The sequence below is a fragment of the Bombina bombina genome, chromosome 3, assembly GCF_027579735.1.
Source record: "Bombina bombina isolate aBomBom1 chromosome 3, aBomBom1.pri, whole genome shotgun sequence".
NCBI lineage: Eukaryota > Metazoa > Chordata > Amphibia > Anura > Bombinatoridae > Bombina > Bombina bombina.
The window spans coordinates 348,757,850-348,780,126 of NC_069501.1; the positions used below are offsets into that span (position 1 = coordinate 348,757,850).

At 38.4% G+C, this 22,277-nt stretch overlaps 1 protein-coding gene across 1 annotated transcript in view; it reads left to right on the plus strand.

The window, feature by feature from the left end:
- Window positions 1-22,277, plus strand: part of WWC3 (WWC family member 3) — a 515,363-nt gene that overhangs the window by 466,108 nt on the left and 26,978 nt on the right. The window contains exons 15-17 of the mRNA XM_053705277.1: window positions 4,234-4,320; window positions 6,872-7,064; window positions 20,736-20,903. Coding sequence (XP_053561252.1) covers window positions 4,234-4,320; window positions 6,872-7,064; window positions 20,736-20,903 — 448 coding nt within the window. The remainder of the gene's footprint in view (window positions 1-4,233; window positions 4,321-6,871; window positions 7,065-20,735; window positions 20,904-22,277) is intronic.

Below are 22,277 nucleotides of genomic sequence, written 5' to 3' on the forward strand. Positions count from 1 at the left end.
CGATGTTTTTCCGGTTCCTAAGAGAATTTAGGAAATTATTACAAGGGAATGGGAAAGACCAGGTATCCCGTTCTCCCCTTCCCCTATTTTTAAGAAAATGTACCCTATAGCTGACACCATTCGGGACTCTTGGCAGATGGTCCCTTGGAGGGAGCTATTTCTACCCTGGCGAAGCGTACAACTATTCCTATTGAGGACAGTTGTGCTTTCAAAGACCCCATGGATAGGAAGTTTGAGGGTCTTCTCAAAGAACTCTATGTTCATCAAGGGTTTTTATTGCAACCGGCGGCCTGCATTGTAACAGTCACGATTACGGCTGCTTTTTGGTTTGACGCTCTAGAAGAGTCTCTTAGAACTGAGACCTCTTTAGAGGAAATACAGGACAGAATTAAGGCCCTTAAGCTGGCGAATTCTTTTATTAAGGATACTTCCTTTCAGATCACCAAATTAGCGGCTAAGAGTTTGGGATTCTCCATCTTAACGCAAAGAGCTTTATGGTTAAAATCTTGGTCTGTGGATGTGTCCTCTAAATCCAAGCTTTTGGCTATTCCTTTCAAGGGAAAGACCCTATTCAGGCCTGATTTGAAAGAACTCATTTCTGATATTACGGGAGGTATGGGTCATCTCCTCCCTCAAGACAAAACATTTAAGCAAAGGGGATGACAGAGTAATTTTCGTTCCTTTCGTAATTTCAAAGGAGTCCCCCCTCCCTCTTCTTCTAAACAGGAAGGGAATTATTCTGAAGCCAAGCCCACCTGGAGACCCAACCAGGCTTGGAACAAGGGTAAACAACCCAAGAAGCCCGCTGCTGCTCCCAAGACAGCATGAAGGGGCGTCCCCCGATCCGGGACCGGATCTAGTAGGGGGCAGACTTTCTCTCTTTGTCCAGGCTTGGATAAGAGATGTTCAGGATCCCTGGACACTAGAAATCGTGTCTCAAGGGTATCAGTTGGAGTTCAAAAATTCCTTCCCAAGGGGAAGGTTTCTTCTTTCACGATTGTCTGTAGACCAGATAAAAAGAGAGGCGTTCTTACGTTGTGTAAAAGACCTCTCCACTATGGGAGTAATTTGTCCCGTTCCAATACAGGAACAGGGGCATGGGTTTTACTCAAATCTTTTTGTGGTTCCCAAAAAAGAGGGAACGTTCTGATCTCAAGAGTCTAAACAAGTTTCTCAGAGTTCCAACCTTCAAGATGGAGACTATTCGGACAATTCTTCCATTGATCCAGGAGGGTCAATATATGACTACCGTGGACTTAAAGGATGCATATCTTCATATTCCTATCCACAGAGATCATCACCAGTTCCTGAGGTTTGCCTTTCTGGACAAACATTTTCAGTTCGTGGCCCTTCCTTTTGGGCTGACCACGGCACCCTGGATCTTCACAAAGGTCCTAGGGTCTCTGCTGGCGGTTCTCAGACCGTGGGGCATTGCAGTGGTGCCTTATCTGGATGATATTCTGATCCAGGCATCGTCTTATCAGCTGACAAAGTCTCATACCGACATTGTTCTATCCTTTCTAAGGACTCACGGGTGGAAGGTGAATCTAGAAAAGAGTTCACTAATTCCACAGACAAGGGTTCCTTTCCTGGGAACTCTAATAGACTCTATATCCATGAAAATATTTTTGACGGAAGTCAGAAAGTTAAAGATTCTGAATACATGCAGATCCCTTCAGTCCAATCCTCGGCCATCAGTGGCTCAGTGCATGGAGGTAATTGGATTGATGGTGGCGGCAATGGACATCATTCCGTTTGCTCGTTTTCATCTCAGACCTCTACAACTGAGCATGCTCAGACAGTGGAATGGAGATTATGCAAATTTGTCTCCTCAGATAGATCTGGATCAGGAGACAAGGGACTCTCTTCTTTGGTGGTTGTCGCTGGATCATCTGTCCCAAGGGACGTGTTTTCGCAGACCCTCATGGGTGATAGTGACAACGGATGCCAGTCTACTAGGATGGGGTGCAGTCTGGAATTCCCTGAAGACTCAGGGTGTGTGGACTCAGTCAGAGTCTCTACTTCCAATCAATATTCTGGAGTTGAGAGCAATATTCAATGCGCTTCAGGCTTGGCCTCAGTTGGCTTTGGCCAAATTCATCCGATTTCAGTTGGACAACATCACGACTGTGGCTTACATCAATCATGGAGGAACAAGGAGTTCCTTAGCGATGACAGAAGTATCCAAGATAATTCAGTGGGAGGAGGCTCACTCTTGTTATCTGTCAGCAATCTACATCCCAGGAGTGGACAACTGGGAAGCGGATTTTTTGAGCAGACAGACGTTTCATCTGGGGGAATGGGAACTCCATCCGGAGGTCTTTGCCACCCTGATTCTCAGATGGGGCAGACCGGAGTTGGATCTTATGGCATCTCGTCAGAATGCCAAGCTCCCGAGATACAGATCCAGGTCCAGGGATCCTCAGGCCGAACTGATAGATGCCTTGGCAGTGCCTTGGTTGTTCAACCTAGCTTATGTGTTTCCACCGTTTGCTCTCCTTCCCCGGGTGATTGCTAAGATCAAACAGGAGAGGGCTTTGGTGATTCTTATTGCTTCTGCGTGGCCTCGCAGGACTTGGTATGCCGATCTGGTGGACATGTCCTCTCTGCCACCGTGGAAGCTTCCATTGAGGCAGGACCTTTTCATTCAGGGACCCTTCCATCATCCGAATCTAGTTTCTCTGCAGCTGACTGCTTGGAGATTGAACGCTTGATTTTATCTAAGCGAGGGTTCTCTGATTTGGTCTTTGATACCTTGATCCAGGCACGTAAGCCTGTTACTAGAAAGATTTACCATAAGATATGGCGTAAATATCTTTATTGGTGCGAATCCAAGGGCTACTCATGGAGTAAGATTAGGATTCCTAGGATTTTATCTTTTGTCCAAGAAGGATTGGAGAAAGGGTTATCAGCAAGTTCCTTAAAGAGACAGATTTCTGCTTGATCTATTTTGCTACACAAATGTCTGGCAGATATTCTGGATGTTCAATCTTTTTATCAGGCTCTGACTAGAATCAGGTCTGTGTTTAGACCTCCTCCTTGGAGTTTGAATTTAGTTCTTAAAGTTCTTCAAGGGGTTCCATTTGAACCTATGCATTCCATAGATATTAAATTGTTATCTTGGAAAGTTTTATTTTTGGTTGCTATTTCTTCTGCTCGAAGAGTTTCTGAGCTTTCGGCATTCAATGTGATTCTCCTTACCTTATTTTTCATTCCGATAAGGTAGTGTTATGTACCAAACCTGGTTTTCTTCCTAAGGTTGTTTCAAACAAAATTATTAATCAGGAAATTATTGTTCCTTCATTGTGTCCTAATACTTCTTCTAAAGAGGAGCGTCTGTTACATAACTTGGACGTGGTCCGTGCCCTGAAGTTTTACTTGCAGGCGACTAAAGAATTTCGTCAATCATCTTCATGGAAAACATAGGGGCCAGAAAGCTACGGCTACCTCTCTTTCTTTTTGGCTGAAGAGTATCATCCGTTTTGCATATGAGACTGCTGGACAGCAGCCTCCTGAAAGAATTACAGCTCATTCTACTAGGGCTGTGGCTTCCTCATGGGCATTTAAAAATGATGCTTCTGTTGAACAGATTTGCAAGGCTGCAACTTGGTCGTCTCTTCACACTTTTTCCAAATTTTCCAAATTTGATACTTTTGCCTCGTCCGAGGCTGTTTTTGGGAGAAAGGTTCTTCAAGCAGTGGGGCCTTCCATTTAGGTTCCTGTCTTGTCCCTCCCTTTCGTCCGTGTCCTATAGCTTTGGTATTGTATCCCATAAGTAAGGATGAAATCTGTGGACTCATCATATCTTGTAAAAGAAAAGGAAATTTATGCTTACCTGATAAATTTATTTCTTTTACGATATGACGAGTCCACAGCCCACCCTGTTATTTTCTAAGACAGGTCTTTATATTTGTTAAACTTCAGTCACCTCTGCACCTTGGCTTTTCCTTTCTCTTCCTAACTTCGGTCGAATGACTGGAGTGGGAGGGAAGGGAGGAGCTATATATACAGCTCTGCTGTGGTGCTCTTTGCCTCCTCCTGCTGACCAGGAGGCGATATCCCATAAGTAAGGATGAAATCCGTGGACTCGTCATATCGTAAAAGAAATACATTTATCAGGTAGGCATAAATTTCCTTTTTTTTAAAGTAAGTAGATTTTGTTACAGATATCTAAAGTGATTTTTCCGATCCCATTGTAAACAATATTATTACAATTTCCATTTATTGTTTTAGGCACGACAGTGGAAGTGAATGTCTTCTTGTGCGTGTTTTGCAACTGAAAAATGTCAGCAATCTTAGTGTTAAACAAGGGTGCAAAATGTAAGTATAAAAACGTTTAAGAATTAGTTCATACAATTTACAACTGAGTCATTATATTATTTGCCATAATTCTAGTTCTGTTTCGAAAACATAGGAATAGAACGCTTCTCAACTCCTGTCTTGAAGTATCCCTAGCAGGACAGAATTAAAGCTCAAAAATGAATTTCCTGAAAACTGATTAATGAAAATTAAATATCATTGCAATAAACTTTGGTTTATTGACCCCCATGTACTAAAAGGCGAGCAGATAAGCTTCTGAACTCGAGAAGTTGTCCAATCACCTTCACTACATATGGGCAACGGATGAACAGGATCCACTGCCCGTATGTATCATTGCATGCTCAAGTAAGCGTGTAAAGTCCGCCACTTCTCTCGCACGACCAGTCGCATGAGAGAAGGGACTGTCAATCACTGTCAAGCTCGCTCTTAGTGATTTATCCTCGCCACCTCAGAGGTGGCATAGAGTGTAAGAACCTGCCTCGCAAGGGCTCCGGAGCAGCTTTTGCTGCTTAGTACATGGGCCCATTGTACTTGTTTTTGCTGTAAAATGCATTGTGCTCCCTATAGAGGTTGGAGCTCAGATTCTGACAAAAAAACAACACTTTTTGATTAGGAGGTTTTTCTGCAGTCTTGCAATAAATTAACATACTAATGGTGTGAACGTTTTTGAATGTGTTGACTCCTTGTTTTCTGAAAATGTTTTTTCAGTAGCCAATATCCACCCACCATATCAAAGTTAAACAATTTCTCAAGATAAAGGACTCCAGGCTATGAACCACAGAGCTGCTTTTATCACTGTTCACCTACAGTGTAAACATCAGAATTTAGCATTCTGCTGAGCAAGTAATCCAATTCACTAGGTAGAGTCAATCCTATACTCATTGTTGCCGTTCCATTTGCTGGGAGCTTGTTCCTTCTATTCTGGGATCCTCCACATCACCAATGAGAATTATCTCCCTCGGGCACTCTACAAATCCACTTCAGGTTGAATTGTGAAGAAAACCCTTTACCGCCTTGCTGATGTCAGCCTTCTTGATCCCTTAAGTTTAAAGAAGTGACAGTTGCTTAATTGCTCTGAATAATATAGGCAAATTGTACCTATTCCTGCAAAACCTATATTAGCGCTCACTGTAACTCAATCTCAATTGCAGTAACAGCGAACAAAAATCAAAAGATGGGAACTGCTAAAATAAAATAAAAAATGTTGTCAATTAAATTAAATAAAAAGTTGTCAATTAAAAAATGATGTATAGGCTAAGCAAGTGCACTTACCATATGCCTTATCAGGAAGAGCAAATCCAGACTGGTTACGGCAGTTGGCGAGGATTGTCATCGTATTAGCAAAGGGTTTATTGTTTTGCAGTTCACAGAGACAATATTGGGACATCCATGTGGCAGGGTTAAAGGGATATGTCAGCCAAAAATGTTATTTTGGGATACAGACAGAGCATTTAAAAAAAAAAAAAAAAAATACTTCTATTATCAAATTTGCTTAGTTCCCATGATATCCTGTTTTGAAGAGATACCTAGGTAGGCTTCTGGAGCACTACATGGCAGGAAATGGATAACATTCTTGCAAAACTGCTGCCATTTAGTGCTCCAGAAGTGGGCCAGCTATTTAGCATATGTTCCTGATTTTCAACAAAAGATACCAAGAGAATGAAGAAAAATGATAATAGAAGATAATTAAAAAGTTGTTTAAAATTGCATGCACTATCTGAATCATGAAATAAACATTTTGGGTTTCATATCCCTTTAAGCTTATGAAGTCTGCAATGTGTTCTTCCAGTTCTCAGAACTGGAAAATCCATAATTTTCAGACTTAAAGGAAAGGGGACTTTCATAAATAATGAAAGTATAATACAAGCTAATTTTACTATGCCTAATTAAACATTATATATTACAGTCTTAGGGTGTTTTATGTCCCTGTACGTATGCTGAAAATGACCTAACCCAGCATTTTTTACTACACAGTGATTAATTACAGTAGTACACAGCCCCATTCACACTTATTTCATATTGATCCACAGTCAAGGTAGATAAGATGATGTAGTTGGTAAATTTGTAGCAAACTTTAGGTTATATCATGTATTGTTGGCCTCTCTAGAGAGTGTTGGGCAAGCAAAATGTTAACAGCAAACAAACAAAAAAAATAATAATAATCAATCAATGTATATTAAGACAATGTTTAATTTACATTAAAAGCTTCATGTCCCTTTAAAAGTTTTCTATACCTGTGCGCAAATGAGACAATCACCATTCTTTAACTACTGATCAGCTCAATAAGGATATTGAAAAGAATCAACAATGTGTTAGTGAAACATTGTGTAAGAAGCTCATGACTCATGTAAATTATGTACAAAACTATTTAGTATTAAAGAGCCCAGAGAGTGATTCAAGTAAAATTACATTTCTTTATAATTTAATGTTTATCCATATTTTTTTTATTTTGTTGAACTCTGTGCTGAAAAAAAATGTTGGAAAACAGATCTGATTTTGATGTAAAATATTCATAACACTGACTTTAAACATATCTCTTGCTCATTTTCAGACATATTAGAGTCTACCTACCATCACATGACTCCAGCACACCAAGTAGTTACTGTTCAAAAGCAATGGAGTTCCAGATGCCATTGACATTTAATGAAATTTTCCATATACCTTTGCATTCAAGTGTTTTGATACCAAGCTCACTGCAGCTTTATATATGTTCTGTGAGCCCTCAGCTTCAGGAGGAATTACTGGTGAGTTTTCTTTGGCTCTTAAATATACAATATATTATTAGGCTCACCAACAAGAACAAGATACATGCACAGCGTATTATTATGTTTATAAGTAAGTATACACAAACACAAATGTGCATGCACACATACACACAATGTTACACAATGTCTACTTTTACTAAAAATGTTGCATCTACATATACTTCACTACTGAATATACACTTTATGGCCAAAAATATGTGTACACCTGGCCATTATACCTATATGAGCTTGTTGGAATCTCATTCCAAAACCATGGTGTGATAAAGACCTCATGGTTTTAGGTGTAAGGGGTTAACTTTTTCTGTTTGCTAACTATTTAGTATGTATAGCTCAGTGTATTTTCCTACAAAACAGACCTTCTGCCATAAATAGCTTCTCAGTTTAACTTGGCCAAATTTTATTGCCCACCACCAGAAGCTTGGTACCTTGATTTAGTAAATGTGTCAACAAATACAGTTGCATAGAACAGTGTCTTTATCAAGACACAGGCCTTAGGTCAATTAAGGTTTAGAGTTGGAACAAATTAGAATAATATTTCTTGATATCATGCATTTAAGACACCTCTTCTGCTAGACATGTCATGTTTGGTATCAAAATAATCCTCATGCTGTCACAAGGGGGTTGCTTATATGGTTACATGTACTGGATAACATGTTATAAGTTGATCTATAATTTCAGCCAAGTATTCAGAGTTTTTATGACATGCCATAAAAGAGGGTGATTACTCTCTTTGTCCACTCTGGAAGGAGTTTGGTCAAGAAAAAATGTATATAACTGATTTCAACAATATAAATTTGTCATTCTACATGGGAGCCTGTGTAACAACTGTAGAAGTGACCCTCTTTTCTTGCCAAGCTCCCATGGTGAAGATATATAAGATAGTACAGTATTAGGTCCTGTTTTTCTCAATATTATTTTGAAAACTTTTTGGCCTTGTGTAATTATACGTATTAACTCATTGTAAATGTGTGTGTGTGTATATATATATATATATATATATATATATGTACTGTATATATATATACTGTGACTCTTTTTTGCTCATAATAAATGTTCCTTTATTAAAGGGATAGGAATTGCATGATTCAGATAGAGCATGTAATTTTAAAACACTTTTAAAGGGACAGTCTACACCAGAATTGTAATTGTTTTAAAAGATAGATAATCCCTTTATTACCCATTCCCTAGTTTTGCATAACCAACACAGTTATATAAATCCATGTTTTACCTCTGTGATTATCTTGTATCAAGGCCTCTGCAAACTGCCCCTTTATTTCAGTTCTTTTGACAGACATGCATTTTAGCCAATCAGTGATGGCTCCTAGGAACTCGATGTACGCTAGCACCGTGTTATCTATATGACACACATGAACTAACACCCTCTAGTGGTGAAAAACTGTAAAAATGCCCTGAGAGAAGATGTGGCATATGAACTTCCTAGGTTTAGCTTTCAACTAAGAATACCAAGAGAACAAAGCAAATTTGGTGATAAAAGTAAATTGGAAATTGTTTACAATTACATGCCCTATCTGAGTTTCTTTAAATTCACTTCTATTTTGAAATGTGCTTCATTCTCTTGGTAACCCTTGTTGAAAATGAATACGCACATATCCTACACTAGTAGGAGCTAGCTGCTGATTGGTGCCTGAACACATTTGTCTCTTGTGATTCACTAACTAGATGTGTTCAGCTAGATGCTAGTAGTGCAATGCTGATCCTTCAGCAAAGGATAACAAAATAATGAAGCTAATTTGATAATAGTAGTAAATTAGAAAGTTGTTTAAAATGTGCATATTCTATCCAAATCAAGAAATAAAATTTGGGGGTTCCTGTCCCTTTAAGTTTTTCCTTTGTCTAATATTTGAACCACATTACTGAAAGAGACTGGTGATAATAGTACTGTACTTTTTTAGATTAATTTCTGTTAAATTATGTTTTGGGATTTTTAATCTTTTAGTCTGTGTTTTTCTTTAAGATTCCCCATATAATAATCTTAGGGAATGACAGCAAAGATAGTTATTGTGGGTTGCATTTAAGGGGAGTTTGGGCATTTTCCTTAGGTCTAGTACAGACTAAAGAGTGTTTGTTAACCCTTGCACCAACTGAAGAAAGTCACAAGCTTGCCTGGTGTGGCTAGAGTGTGAGACACTGGTTGAGGTGGGAATGGTCAATTAACCCTTTCCATGTTGGTTAACCCTGTACATCACACATAGGAATTAATACAGAGTTGTGTCCCCTTCCCCCATTGCAGCTATAACAGTCATCACTCTTTTGTTGGACTAAAAGGTCTGGCTTGCAAACACCATTTTGCATCAGGTGGGGAAGAAGGTGTGTTAAATACTGAGACCACTACCTTAAAAGTCCCTGAAAAACCACCAGTGGTAAGACCCAAGGAAATAGGTAGTAAGGTAGGCCCGCCTATTTTAAAGAAACAAGGGGGGTCCAAATATACACCAGATGACTCCTACATTGTAAATATGGATACGATAGGGGGCCCTGGTACTTCCATGAATATGGAGGATAGACACAACCTGAATTAGGTTTTTTCCATTCCCCACAAAAAAACAGAAGGGGGGGAGGAAGAGGAGGACCAAATACTCATCAGGGTCATAATAGATATCCAGTAAGGAGAGGGAGGTACCAGAGCAAATACCAGTAACTAATAGTGTCATTAATCTGTCTCAGCATACGTTAACAGAAAAGGAGGAAAGAGTACTTAGCCTTGGTCTGTTCTTAAATCCTTACAAGATAATACAGAGTTAGTGATAAGAAATGCTGACAAAGGGGGGGGGGGTAGGTGGTGGTTATGTCCAAGTCACAATTTACTCTAGAAGCAGAAAGACAATTACATATAGAATCATAATACACACAACTTCATGGGGACCCTACGCTGAGATTCAAGCAGAAATTGAGACAGATTCTAGATGATGGTAAGGAAATGGGATACATTGATGGGCCTACCTGTGATTTCCTCCTGGTGGATAATTCTATTACACCGATTTTCAATCATTTGCCTAAAGTGCATAAATCCCTGGAGGGGGTCACAGGTAGACCCATAGTGAGTGGTATTGGGTCCCAATTGAAATGTCTTTCACAGTGGTTGGACACCATTCTACAACCTCTAGTATCTAATCTGATGAGTTACCTGCAGGATACTACACATGTATTAAATTTGATGCAAACAATGAGTTGGTAAATAGGTAATAGTTGGCTAACTATCAATGTCAAGGCATTGTATTCCTCCATTCCCCATAATAAGGGTCTGGAGGCATTGGAATGTTTTCTAAATAGAGATACTGGTTACCACAGAGAGTATGTACAGTTCATATTGAGGGCAGCCAAGTTCCTTCTGACACACAATTATTTCCCTCTTGAGGGGGTTTTCTATCTCCAGAGATGCGGGGCAGCAGTGGGTGCTAAATTTGCACCATCCGATGTTATATAGATTATTTGCTCGTGGTGTGGAGGGGAACTAAAGAGAGAGCCCTAGAATTTATAGACTAGATCAACTCCAATGATATTGGACTTAAGGTCATGTTTCAGTACGATGAAACAAGCATCACTTTCCTGGATCTAACTCTAAGGGGTATACCCAGGGAAGGGGTTGTAATGGAGGTTAACAGAAAACCAATTACGGGCAATACTCTTCTCCATGCCAGGAGCAGTCATCAAAAACAAGTATTTCTTTCAGTGGCGAAAGGGCAGTTCACAAGGTTGAAAAGAAATTGTACCACACAAAAACAATATGAGACACATGCCAATCTTTTGGAAAAATGCTTGAAAGATAGAGGCTATAAAAGGAATATTATTCAGAGGGCAAGGAATGAAGTGGGAGCTAGTAGGATACAAGACCTGTTAACAAATAAAGGCAGAAAACCCTTGGATATTAAGAATGAAGCATTTTTTGTTACAGACTATAGAGATCCACAAAATTTGTGGAATAGTGCAGAAGCATTTTAAACTCCTGGCTGCAGATGACGCTTTAGCCGGTACCATTCAGCAAGGCTGTAAATGCTCATTTAGAAGGGGTATAACTCTGGGAAACATCTTAGCACCCACACAGTTAAAGTCAATGAGAAAGGAAGAAGGAAGCTTGTGGCTGAGATTTAAAGATGTATATAGGTGTAGCAATTCCACTTGTAAAGCATGTGATCACCTACTACCTGGGGACCGCTTTAAAAGCTTGGTCACAAATCGGACATACAATCATAGAATGTGTCTGAATTGTAGGTCTATATACCCTGTTTTTTTAGCGGGCTGCACAGCTTGCCAACTACAATATGTGGGCCTAACGACTAGAGAGGTGCGTTCAAGTATTCGGGAGCCCCTCTTCAATATCAAAACAGGTACTCTCACAACCCCTCTGGTCCAGCATTTTAGCAGGATCCACAATAAGGACCCCTCCAGTCTTGGATGGACTATAATCGAAACTGTTAATGTTGGGAAAAGAGGGGGTGATAGAGACCAGATGTTAGCCAAAAGGGAGGTAGTCTGGATATTTTAGTTACAGACCAGACAACCAAAAGGTATGAATTCAGAATACGATCTTATACATTTTTGGAATTAATTTTTTTGAAATAATTTTTGGAAGTTAAAACATTGGCACATATATTTGTAGTACTCAACTAAAGGCTACATCTCTATGTGAGAACAAAGTCAGTACTCCCTTCCGTAAAGTGGCTGCTAAGCACCCCTCTGTACCTTGGTTGAGCTGTGGAGAGTTCACTTAAATCACGCTAACACATTGCAACTTAGGTGTATATATGGGACTCACTTTCCGCTGGTCTCTGGTGCTTGGTCCTGGGGGAGATGTAACCTGGCTGCTTCCTGCAGCTGTCCGGCTCCGCCGCTCTCTCCCCTCCTCAAGCTACCTGCTGTCTGCGGTTGTGTCCGTGTGTGTGCGTCTGAGCTCAGCCGGGCGTGTGACGTTGCGCCCCTGTCGCTGCTCGCTGCTCCTATGCTCGTCTGTGGTATTCCGATTGGGTGCAGGTAAGGTGTATTTTCACCGGAGCTCCTGGCTGGTTTAAGGCAAACTTGAGAATAGAAGAAAAGAAGGAGTTCCGGTCCTTTTCAATTTTCATCAAACATCCAAATTTATTAGGCTAAAACTTAGTACAACAACACTTCTGTTTACTGTCACAGAGGCTGCAGCACGGGTTGGTGGTCACTACTGCTATCTCTCTACATCTCTATGTGCATTAATGTTACACAGACAGTATGATAAGAATGTAATACGTTCTCCTTTCTTGTATTAATGAAATAGTACCACTATTGAAATAAATTAGGGATACCACTAAGGAAAAACCTATATAGGAATAGGGATTACCTAGTAGCAGTAGCATAATTTGCCACAATTGTATCTGTTGCCTTTATGAAAATGGCAATAATGAACATTGATAAGTATTTGTATAGCATAAAAACCTGTCTAAAAGTACAGGAATAAGCTAATTAAATTTAATTAAACTAAATTTAATCAAAATAATTATTACAGTGATCTAGGGACAAGATAGTATGTTTATTTATCTTTTGATCTGTCTCTCAATTTACCTAGTATATACCATAAGTTAAGCTTTTTTATTATCAATCAAGCACACAATTTAAATACTTTAAAAATCACATATAGTGACTTCAGAGACCAAGTCTTATAAGTTTGCCCCTGTAATAAATTAAGAGACTTTACTAAGAGGATATATATATATATATATATATATATATATATATATAAATATATATATATATATATATATCTCTGATGAAGCGCATGTACACATGTGCGAAATGAGTCAGATAGGAGTTCACACTGTGTGTTTATTGAAGCCTGCTCCACAATAAACCATTGGATGTACTGTGAGACCCAGTGTTTTCCTTTCCTCATCTCATATATATATATATATATATATATAAATTAACTTCTTTATAGCACTTAAACAGTATCCACAATGATGAAAATAAATGTCCCATTTATTTCAGCATATTTGTATATGTATAATGTATTTAACATTGGAATACAGAGTTATAGAAATGCATTAAGTATGTACTACAGCTTTTATGCTAATTGATGTAACAAGTCAATTTCAAAGCCATTTTGGAAGAACCAATAGGATGATATTAACCATTTTAAATAACTTGAATGATTTAGGGAACATTAAGTCAGCTATTATTATGGCATGTAGCTGAGCAAGTTCAGAGTGGAAGCTCCTTAATGAGGTCCGCTCGGGGAAGCAAGAGAAGGAATAAAGCCAAAGTTTCCAGTGTGAAGGCAGCTCTTCCAATACGTAGAAGGACAATGGAGGTATCTATAGCGGAAGACAAGAAGGCGCCAATAGGGTGATATTGCCACAGACAAATCTATGTGTGGAAAAGGTGAGAGCAATACTCCCAAGCGGAGCGGCACTGTGGCGTGCCTGGAAGAGCAGACTGGGACAACATGTGACCACAGTAGAACTATTAACTGACCATATTAGGGTCAATCTTTCCACTATTGTACTAAAGTCAATTTACCATATTGTGGTCAATCATTCTAAAAACATGTCACTACACCATGGTCAATCTTTCAACCACATCACAGGCTTGAGTTATTTGCCCATTCCAAGATGGTATAACTTAATTATAAAAGGCTAGCCACTTCCCTATGTGAATATATAAATAATTAATATCAAATATAAAGATAAAATGTATCAAATTGATAATAGTACCAGAGATTTTATATGATATATACATTAAAATGACAACTGCACTATTCTTGGAAAGCTGCAAGATCTATATTCATTTTAAGACCTAATGGATGTAAAGTTTGGAGTCTGTAAATCCAGAAGGTCTCCCTCTGTCTGAGCCTAAAAAAATGATTATAAAAATCAGATCTGGGGATATGCTCTATAGGTGTAATTTTCAGAAAATGTAAATTACCACTATGTTTTAGATTGCAGTGTCTGGACACACTATGTAGCTTGAAATTGATTTTAATATTTCAAAAGTGTTCCAACCATCTCACACTCAAACGTCTACAGGTGCGCCCCACATATTGATACCCACACAAACAGGATAGCAAATAAATCACATAATTCGATGCACAAGTCATTCAACTTCCCATCTTATATATTTTTGACGTCACATTGGATTGGAAGGTGTTAACATTGTGTGTTATATATACGTGTAAGCAGTTCCTTTGAAGATTTGGCTTTGTCATATGCTGTTTTTAACTACGTGGAATTAAAGTCAAGTTTTATTTATTCAACATTGCTCCTTTTTTCTGATTGTTGCAATCACCATTACAATTCATCCCAAAGGTGTTCATTATAGTTGAGGTTAGGGTTCTGTATAGGCCACTTGAGTTCCTCCAGACTAGATTTATCAAACCATGTCTTCATGGACCTTGCTTTGTGCACAGGGGCACAGACCAGACATGCTGGAACAGGAAAGAGCCTTCCCCAAACAGTTGCCACTAAATTGGAAGCACCCGACTATCTAAAATGTCTTTGTATCCTGTAGAATTAAGATAACCCTAACTGGAACAAAGTAGCCTAGCCCAAGCCCTGAAAAACAGCCCAAGACCATTATACCTCCTTTACCAAACTTACAGTAGGCACTAAGCATTCCGGTATGTAACATTCTCCTTACATCTGCCACACCCAGATTCTTCCATCAGATTGCCAGATAGTGAAGTGTGATTCATCACTCCAGAGAACACATTTTCACAGCTCTAGAGTCCAGTAGTAGTGTGCTTTACACTGCTTTTGCTGATGCTTGGCATTGTGCTTTTTGAGTTGAGGCTTGTGTACAGCTGTTCGGCCATGGAAAACCATTTTATGAAACTCTAGTGAGTAATGCAACAGATGATAGGAGATTATTATGCACTTTAGCCCTCAATGGCCCTTCTTGGTGAGTTTGCGTAATCTACCACTTTGTGGCAGGGCTGTTGTTGCTTCCAGATGCTTCCACTTCACAATAATGGCATATTGGCACTTACTATTAAAGGGGAAATTTCACAAACGGACTTATGGCGAAGATGCATTGTATGACTTTGCTACATTTAAAGTCACTAAGCTCTTCCGTATTGACCCATTGTATTACCAGTGTTTGTCTATGGAGATTTCGTGACTTTGTGCTGGATTTTATGCACCTCATGCTGTTTTAATAATTTTTCCCTAGAACCTCCTCATCTAGGTGCATTGACACTCTCAATCACCTGATAGCGCAATTGGTTTATTTGCTAGCCTTCTTTCTAGGAAAAAATTATTAAAACAGCGTGAGGTCTTTTGGATATTCAAATTGGATACCATGGAACCGAATAGGTTAAAAAGGGAAATTAATTGGTCATTTTTTTATTAATATTTTGTAATTTCTTACAAATTTGTACATAGGAAATTTTTGAAATGTAACAATGATGACTGTGTTGCATGGTGTCTAGCTCCGATTGTTTTTAACATTATACTGATGATATTGTATATATTTAGTTACTTACGGCTAGATTACGAGTTGTGCGGTAGGCTGAAAAAGCAGCATTAACAGGTCCTAATGCTGCTTTTTTCACTACCGCTGGTATTACGAGTCTTGCAGGTTTAGGGGCACCGCACACTTTTTTGGCCTTACCGCAAACCGACTTACGTAAACTTCGTAAAGTCTTTTTTCTATGGGACTTCCATAGCGCCAGTATTACGAGTCTGTCCTGGGAGGCCAAAAAGTGAGTGGTACACCCTCTACCTCCAAGATTCCTAACGCATTCTAAAGTCAGTAGTTAAGAGTTTTATGGTACAACCTCGTAGCATAAAACTACTAACTAAAGTGCTAAAAAGTACACTAACACCCATAAACTACCTTTTAACCCCTAAACCGAGGCCCTCCTGCATCGCAAACACTATAATAAAATGTTAACCCCTAATCTGATGCTCCGGACATTGCCGCCAAAAACATATTAACCCCTAAACCGCCACACTCCCGCCTCGCAAACACTAGTTAAATATTATTAACCCCTAATCTGCCGCCCCTAACATCGCCGCCACCTACATTATACTTATTTACCCGTAATCTGCCGTCCCCAACGTCGCCCCCACTATATTAAATGTAGTAACCCCTAAATCTAAGTCTAAACCTAACACCCCCTAACTTAAATATAATTTAAATAAATCTAAAGAAAATTACTATAATTAACTAAATTATTCCTAATTAAAACTAAATACTTACCTATAAAATAAACCCTAAGCTAGCTACAATATAACTAATATTTACATTGTAGCTATCTTAGGGTTTATTTTTATTTTACAGGCAAGTTTGTATTTATTTTAACTCGGTAGAATAGTTATTAAATAGTTATTAACTATTTAATAACTACCTAGCTAAAATAAATACAAATTGACCTGTAAAATAAAACCTAACCTAAGTTACAATAACACCTAACACTACACTACAATTAAATAAACTAAATTAATACAATTAAATAAATTAACTAAATTAAATACAATTAAATAAATTAAATTAAATTAGCTAAATCACACAATAAACAAAACACAAAATTACAGAAAATAAAAAACAAATTACAGATCTTTAAACTAATTACACCTAATCTAATAGCCCTATCAAAATAAAAAAGCCCCCCCAAAATAAAAAAAAACCTAGCCTTTTGCAGGGCATTGCCCCAAAGAAATCAGCTCTTTTACCTATAAAAAAATACACACAACCCCCAACAGTAAAACCCACCACCCACACAACCAACCCCCCAAATAAAATACTAACTAAAAAAAACTAAGCTCCCCATTGCCCTGAAAAGGACATTTGTATGGGCATTGCCCTTAAAATGGGCATTTAGCTCTATTGCGCCCCAAAGTCCCTAATCTAAAAAATAAACCCACCCAATACACCCTTAAAAAAACCTAACACTAACCCCCTGAAAATCGACTTACTGTTCTGAAGACCGGACGTCCATCCTCAAGGAAATGGCAGAAGTCTTCATCCAACCGGGCCAAAGTCCTCAACGAAGCCGGGAGAAGTCTTCATCCAAGCCGGGCGAAGTGGTCCTCCATACAGGCAGAAGTCTTCATCCAGACGGCATCTTCTATCTTCATCCATCCATCCATCGCGGAGCAGCTCCATCTTCAAGACATCCGATGCGGAGCATCCTCTTCATCCGGAGTCTTCTTACTGAATGAAGGTTCCTTTAAATGATGTCATCCAAGATGGCGTCCCTTAGATTCCGATTGGTTGATAGAATTCTATCAGCCAATTGGAATTAAGGTAGAAAAATCCTATTGGCTGAACTTCAATCCTATTAGCTGATTGCATCAGCCAATAGGATTTTTTCTACCTTAATTCCGATTGGCTGATAGAATTCAATCGGAATCTAAGGGACTCCATCTTGGATGACGTCATTTAAAGGAACCTTTATTCAGTAAGAAGACTCCGGATGAAGAGGATGCTCCGTGTCGGATGTCTTGAAGATGGAGCTGCTCCGCGTCGGATGGATGAAGATAGAAGATGCCGTCTGAATGAAGACTTCTGCCCGTCTGGAGGACCACTTTGCCCGGCTTGGATGAAGACTTCTCCCAGCTTCGTTGAGGACTTCGGCCCTGTTGGATGAAGTCTTCTGCCGCTTCCTTGAGGATGGATGTCCGGTCTTCAGAACAGTAAGTCAATCTTCAGAGGGTTAGTGTTAGGTTTTATTAAGGGTGTATTGGGTGGGTTTATTTTTTTTAGATTAGGGACTTTGGGCCGCAATAGAGCCAAATGCCCTTTTAAGGGCAATGCCCATACAAATGCCCTTTTCAGGGCAATGGGGAGCTTAGGGTTTTTTAGTTAGTATTTTATTTGGGGGGTTGGTTGTGTGGGTTGTGGGTTTTACTGTTGGGGGTTGTGTGTATTTTTTTTTTACTGGTAAAAGAGCTGATTTCTTTGGGGCAAAGCCATAAGGGCTATTGGTAGTTTAGTTTAGGCTAGGGTTTTTTTTTATTTTGGGGGGCTTTTTTATTTTGATAGGGCTATTAGATTAGGTGTAATTAGTTTAAAGATCTGTAATTTGTTTTTTATTTTTTGTAATTTAGTGGGGTTTTTTTGTGATTTAGCTAATTTAATTTAATTTATTTAATTGTATTTAATTTAGGTAATTTAATTGTAGTGTAGTGTTAGGTGTTATTGTAACTTAGGTTAGGTTTTATTTTACAGGTAAATTTGTATTTATTTTAGCTAGGTAGTTAATAGCTATTTAGTAACTATTCTACCTAGTTAAAATAAATACATACTTGCCTGTAAAATAAAAATAATCCCTAAGCTAGATACAATGTAACTATTAGTTATATTGTAGCTAACTTAGGGTTTATTTTACAGGTAAGTATTTAGTTTTAAATAGGAATTATTTAGTTAATGATAGGAATTTTATTTAGATTTATTTAAATTATATTTAAGTTAGGGGATGTTACACTTAGACTTAGGTTTAGGGGTTAATAAATTTAATATAGTGGCAGCGATGTTGGGGGCGGCAGATTAGGGGTTAATAAGTGTAGGTAGGTTGCGGCGACATTGGGAGCGGCAGATTAGGGGTTAATAAATATAATGTAGGTGTCGGCGATGTTGGGGGCAGCAGATTAGGGGTTCATAAGTATAATGTAGGTGGCGGCGGTGTCCGGAGCGGCAGATTAGGGGTTAATAAATATAATGCAGGTGGCGGCGATGTAAGGGGCGGCAGATTAGGGGTTAATAAGTGTAAGATTAGGGGTGTTTAGACTCGGGGGTTCATGTTAGGGTGTTAGGTGTAAACATAAAATGTGTTTCCCCATAGGAATCAATGGGGCTGCGTTACTGAATTTGACGCTGCTTTTTGGCAGGTGTTAGACTTTTTCTCAGCCGGCTCTCCCCATTGATGTCTATGTGGAAATTGTGCATGAGCACGTACGACCAGCTCACCGCTGACTTAAGCAGTGCTGGTATTGGAGTGAGATATGGAGCTAAATTTTGCTCTACGCTCAATTCTTGTCTTTTTAACGCCGGGTTTCTGAAAACCCGTAATACCAGCGCTGCAGGTAAGCGAGCGGTGAGAAAAAACTGCTCATTAGCACCGCATAGCTCCTAACGCAAAACTCGTAATCTCGCGTAGTGTAGTTTTGTTTTTGTTATGTTTATGTATACTTCACTGCCCTCTAGTGGATAAAAAATGAATTTATTGCATTGGATATTCATCTCAATGTGGATGGAAAATGGTTAAAACTAATTAATTAAATGATGACATCATTAATTGAAGGAGCTATAAGAGGAGGAAGAGCTTTGTTAGTATGCATCACATGATTAAGGGGATTACCCCGAAATGTTGTTTCAGACTCTGATCCCCATGTTTGTCAAATAAAGGGATTTTATTAAGCTGAAGGAACTTGTTTTACTGCTTTTTTTTTGGATGACACTGTGAGCTTGGCAGTAGCTCACCTGAATTCCTGGCTACCTTGGAGAGTGTTGGATTTGACGCTTGTTTGTTTGTATCTAAGTTAAAGGGACACTGAACCCAAATTTTTTCTTTCGTAATTCAGATAGAGCATACAATTTTAAACAACTTTCTAATTTACTCCTATTATCAATTTTTCTTCATTCTCTTGCTTTCTTTATTTGAAAAAGAAGGCATCTAAGCTATTTTTTTGGTTCAGAACCATGGAAAGCACTTGTTTATTGGTAGGTGAATTTACCCACCAATCAGCAAGAACAACACAGTGTGTTCACCAAAAATGGGCCGGTATCTAAACTTACATTCTTGCATTTCAAATAAAGATACCAAGAGAATGAAAATAATTTGATAATAGGAGTAAATTAGAAAGTTGCTTAAAATTGCATGCTCTATCTGAATCACAATAGAAAAAATTTGGGTTCAGTGTCCCTTTAAGGAGCCAGGCAATTTTGGTTTCAGACCCTTGACAGCACTTGTTTATTGGTGGGTGAATTTATCCACCAATCAGCAAGAACAACCCAGGTTGTTCACCAAAAATGGGCCGGCATCTAAACTTACATTTTGCTTTTCAAAGAGAATGAAGAAAATGTGATAATAGGAGTAAATTAGAAAGTTGCTTAAAATTGCATGCTCTATCTGAATCACAAAATAAGAAATTTGGGTTTAGTGTCCCTTTAATTATATTTTCTAACTTGCATGCATGTTTGAAAGCTTTAATATACTCATGTTATAATGGTTTTGTAAAGATATTTACCATCTTTATATATTATGATATCTGATCTCTATATTAGTGACAAGAATTTAATTACTGCATTGGGAACATAATATTCAATAACCTTTGTGCTGCATTCAGGTTTTCTAACATTTTACAGTTATGTGGATACAAATTTATATTTATAATTAAATAGTTTTTTTTTAAGATTAAATTAAGAAGTCATTTTAACATTACTTTTTTCTTTTCTATGTATGGTAAAAAGAGGGTAATGCTGAAAACTGAGCGTATAATCATTTCAAAATACGTGTTTTAAAAATAAATACAGAAAATTAAAGTGCTCTAAGTGCTTACAGTTCTCTTTAATTTTCTAATTTACATATAACTGTATAAAATAAATATTTTCTCTATGAATTGTAAATCACTATTTGCTTTGAATGCAGAATTAATACAAAATTAAATTATGCAAAATAAAAATCAAAGCAAGAATCTAACACAAAACTGTTTATGTCTGATTTCACAGGGCATTGCTCAGATTAATATGGCTGATGGTGATGTATTGAAAGAAATGCACCTGCTGTGGTACCCTATCCAGATGTATGGCGTCAGTGAGTCCCAGAGAGCTACTGATGATGGTCAAAGCCGTGATGGCTGTGTGCTGCCTGCTGATACTATTAGAGAGACCAAAACGGTATGTGTCACAAAGCAAATATGCCAGGCATAGATTCATCAGCAGGGTTAGGAATTTACAGTAGTCTAGGGGGCTCCATGTACAAAGCAGCGAAACCTGCTTCGGAGCCCTTGCCGGGCAGGTTTGCATATGCAAGCCTGTTTCCCGCATTGTAAGAAGCATCGGTCACTAGACCGCTGCCTCTTACACTCTACGTCACCTCTGAGGTGGCGAGGGAAAATCAGAGAGCTTGCTAGCTCTCAGTGATTGACAGCCCCTTCAGTCGTGCGATTAGTCGCAAAAATGAAGGGGCGGGCATTACACACTCCGATGAGTCTGCAATGATACATACGGGCAAGCGGATCAACAGATTAGTACATGGAGCCCTAGGACTATTAAATAAAAAATTTGCAAGGAAATGGGAACTATAAAAAGCTATTTGTTCTATCTAAAAGAGAATGATTCAAAATGTATAACAGAGCTTAGGTTTTTGAAAAACAGATGTTCTTGTGTTGAATAAATCAAATTTTGTCTGTTTGAGTTATCCCTGTCAGCCAGTGACTAGTATAGTCCCAGGACTTGGCTGCACATTTATCATAAACTTCCTGTTATTATTTCCTTCAATTCAAATAGTATTTGCTTTAACCATTTTTTTTTTATTTAAAATAAAATAAAAATATGATAATACGGTATATGTGTTGCATGCTTTGTTTGTAGGCAAGCTAGAAAGAAATCGATTAGTATGTCCCTTTGACATTGAGTGGACTAGTAATTGTTTGCTTTTCTGACTAGCCTTTCAAATAAATTCAAATATAACATTAATATTAGAATGCTAATTCTCAAAATTTTACATGCCATTAATAAAAAAGGGTGTTTTTCTTGGCGGGAAGGAATACCTATGGCTTTTAATAATGTTGATAAACTCATATTTAAGGAACATATAAATCAGTTGGGCTGATATTTAATAGTGGGTGGTCAGTCTGTCTGTTAGGTTTGTTCTGATCTGGCCAGGGTCCTGTAGCTAGACATACATCACACCTCAAAACAAAACTAAATCAATCTGTTAAATATGTGTTGTATTTGCAGTCAGGAAGCTCTGCACATAAAACATCTACTGCCCATATGTGAAATAATAGTTTTCTACAACACATGCTTTAGATACCCAGAAAACATAACAATTTAACATACATATATCTTGGAGAATATTGTTTGTTGATTAGTTTTGTTTGTGTGTGTGTGTGTGTGTGTGTGTGTGTGTGTGTGTGTGTGTGTTTGTGTGTGTGTGTGTGTGTGGGGGGGGGGGGGGGTGTAATAGAAATATTAGAAAGTTCCTACCTATGTGCCAACTTTTCATAAAAATCCCATCAGACATTTTAGCTGTGGATCTGTCACATC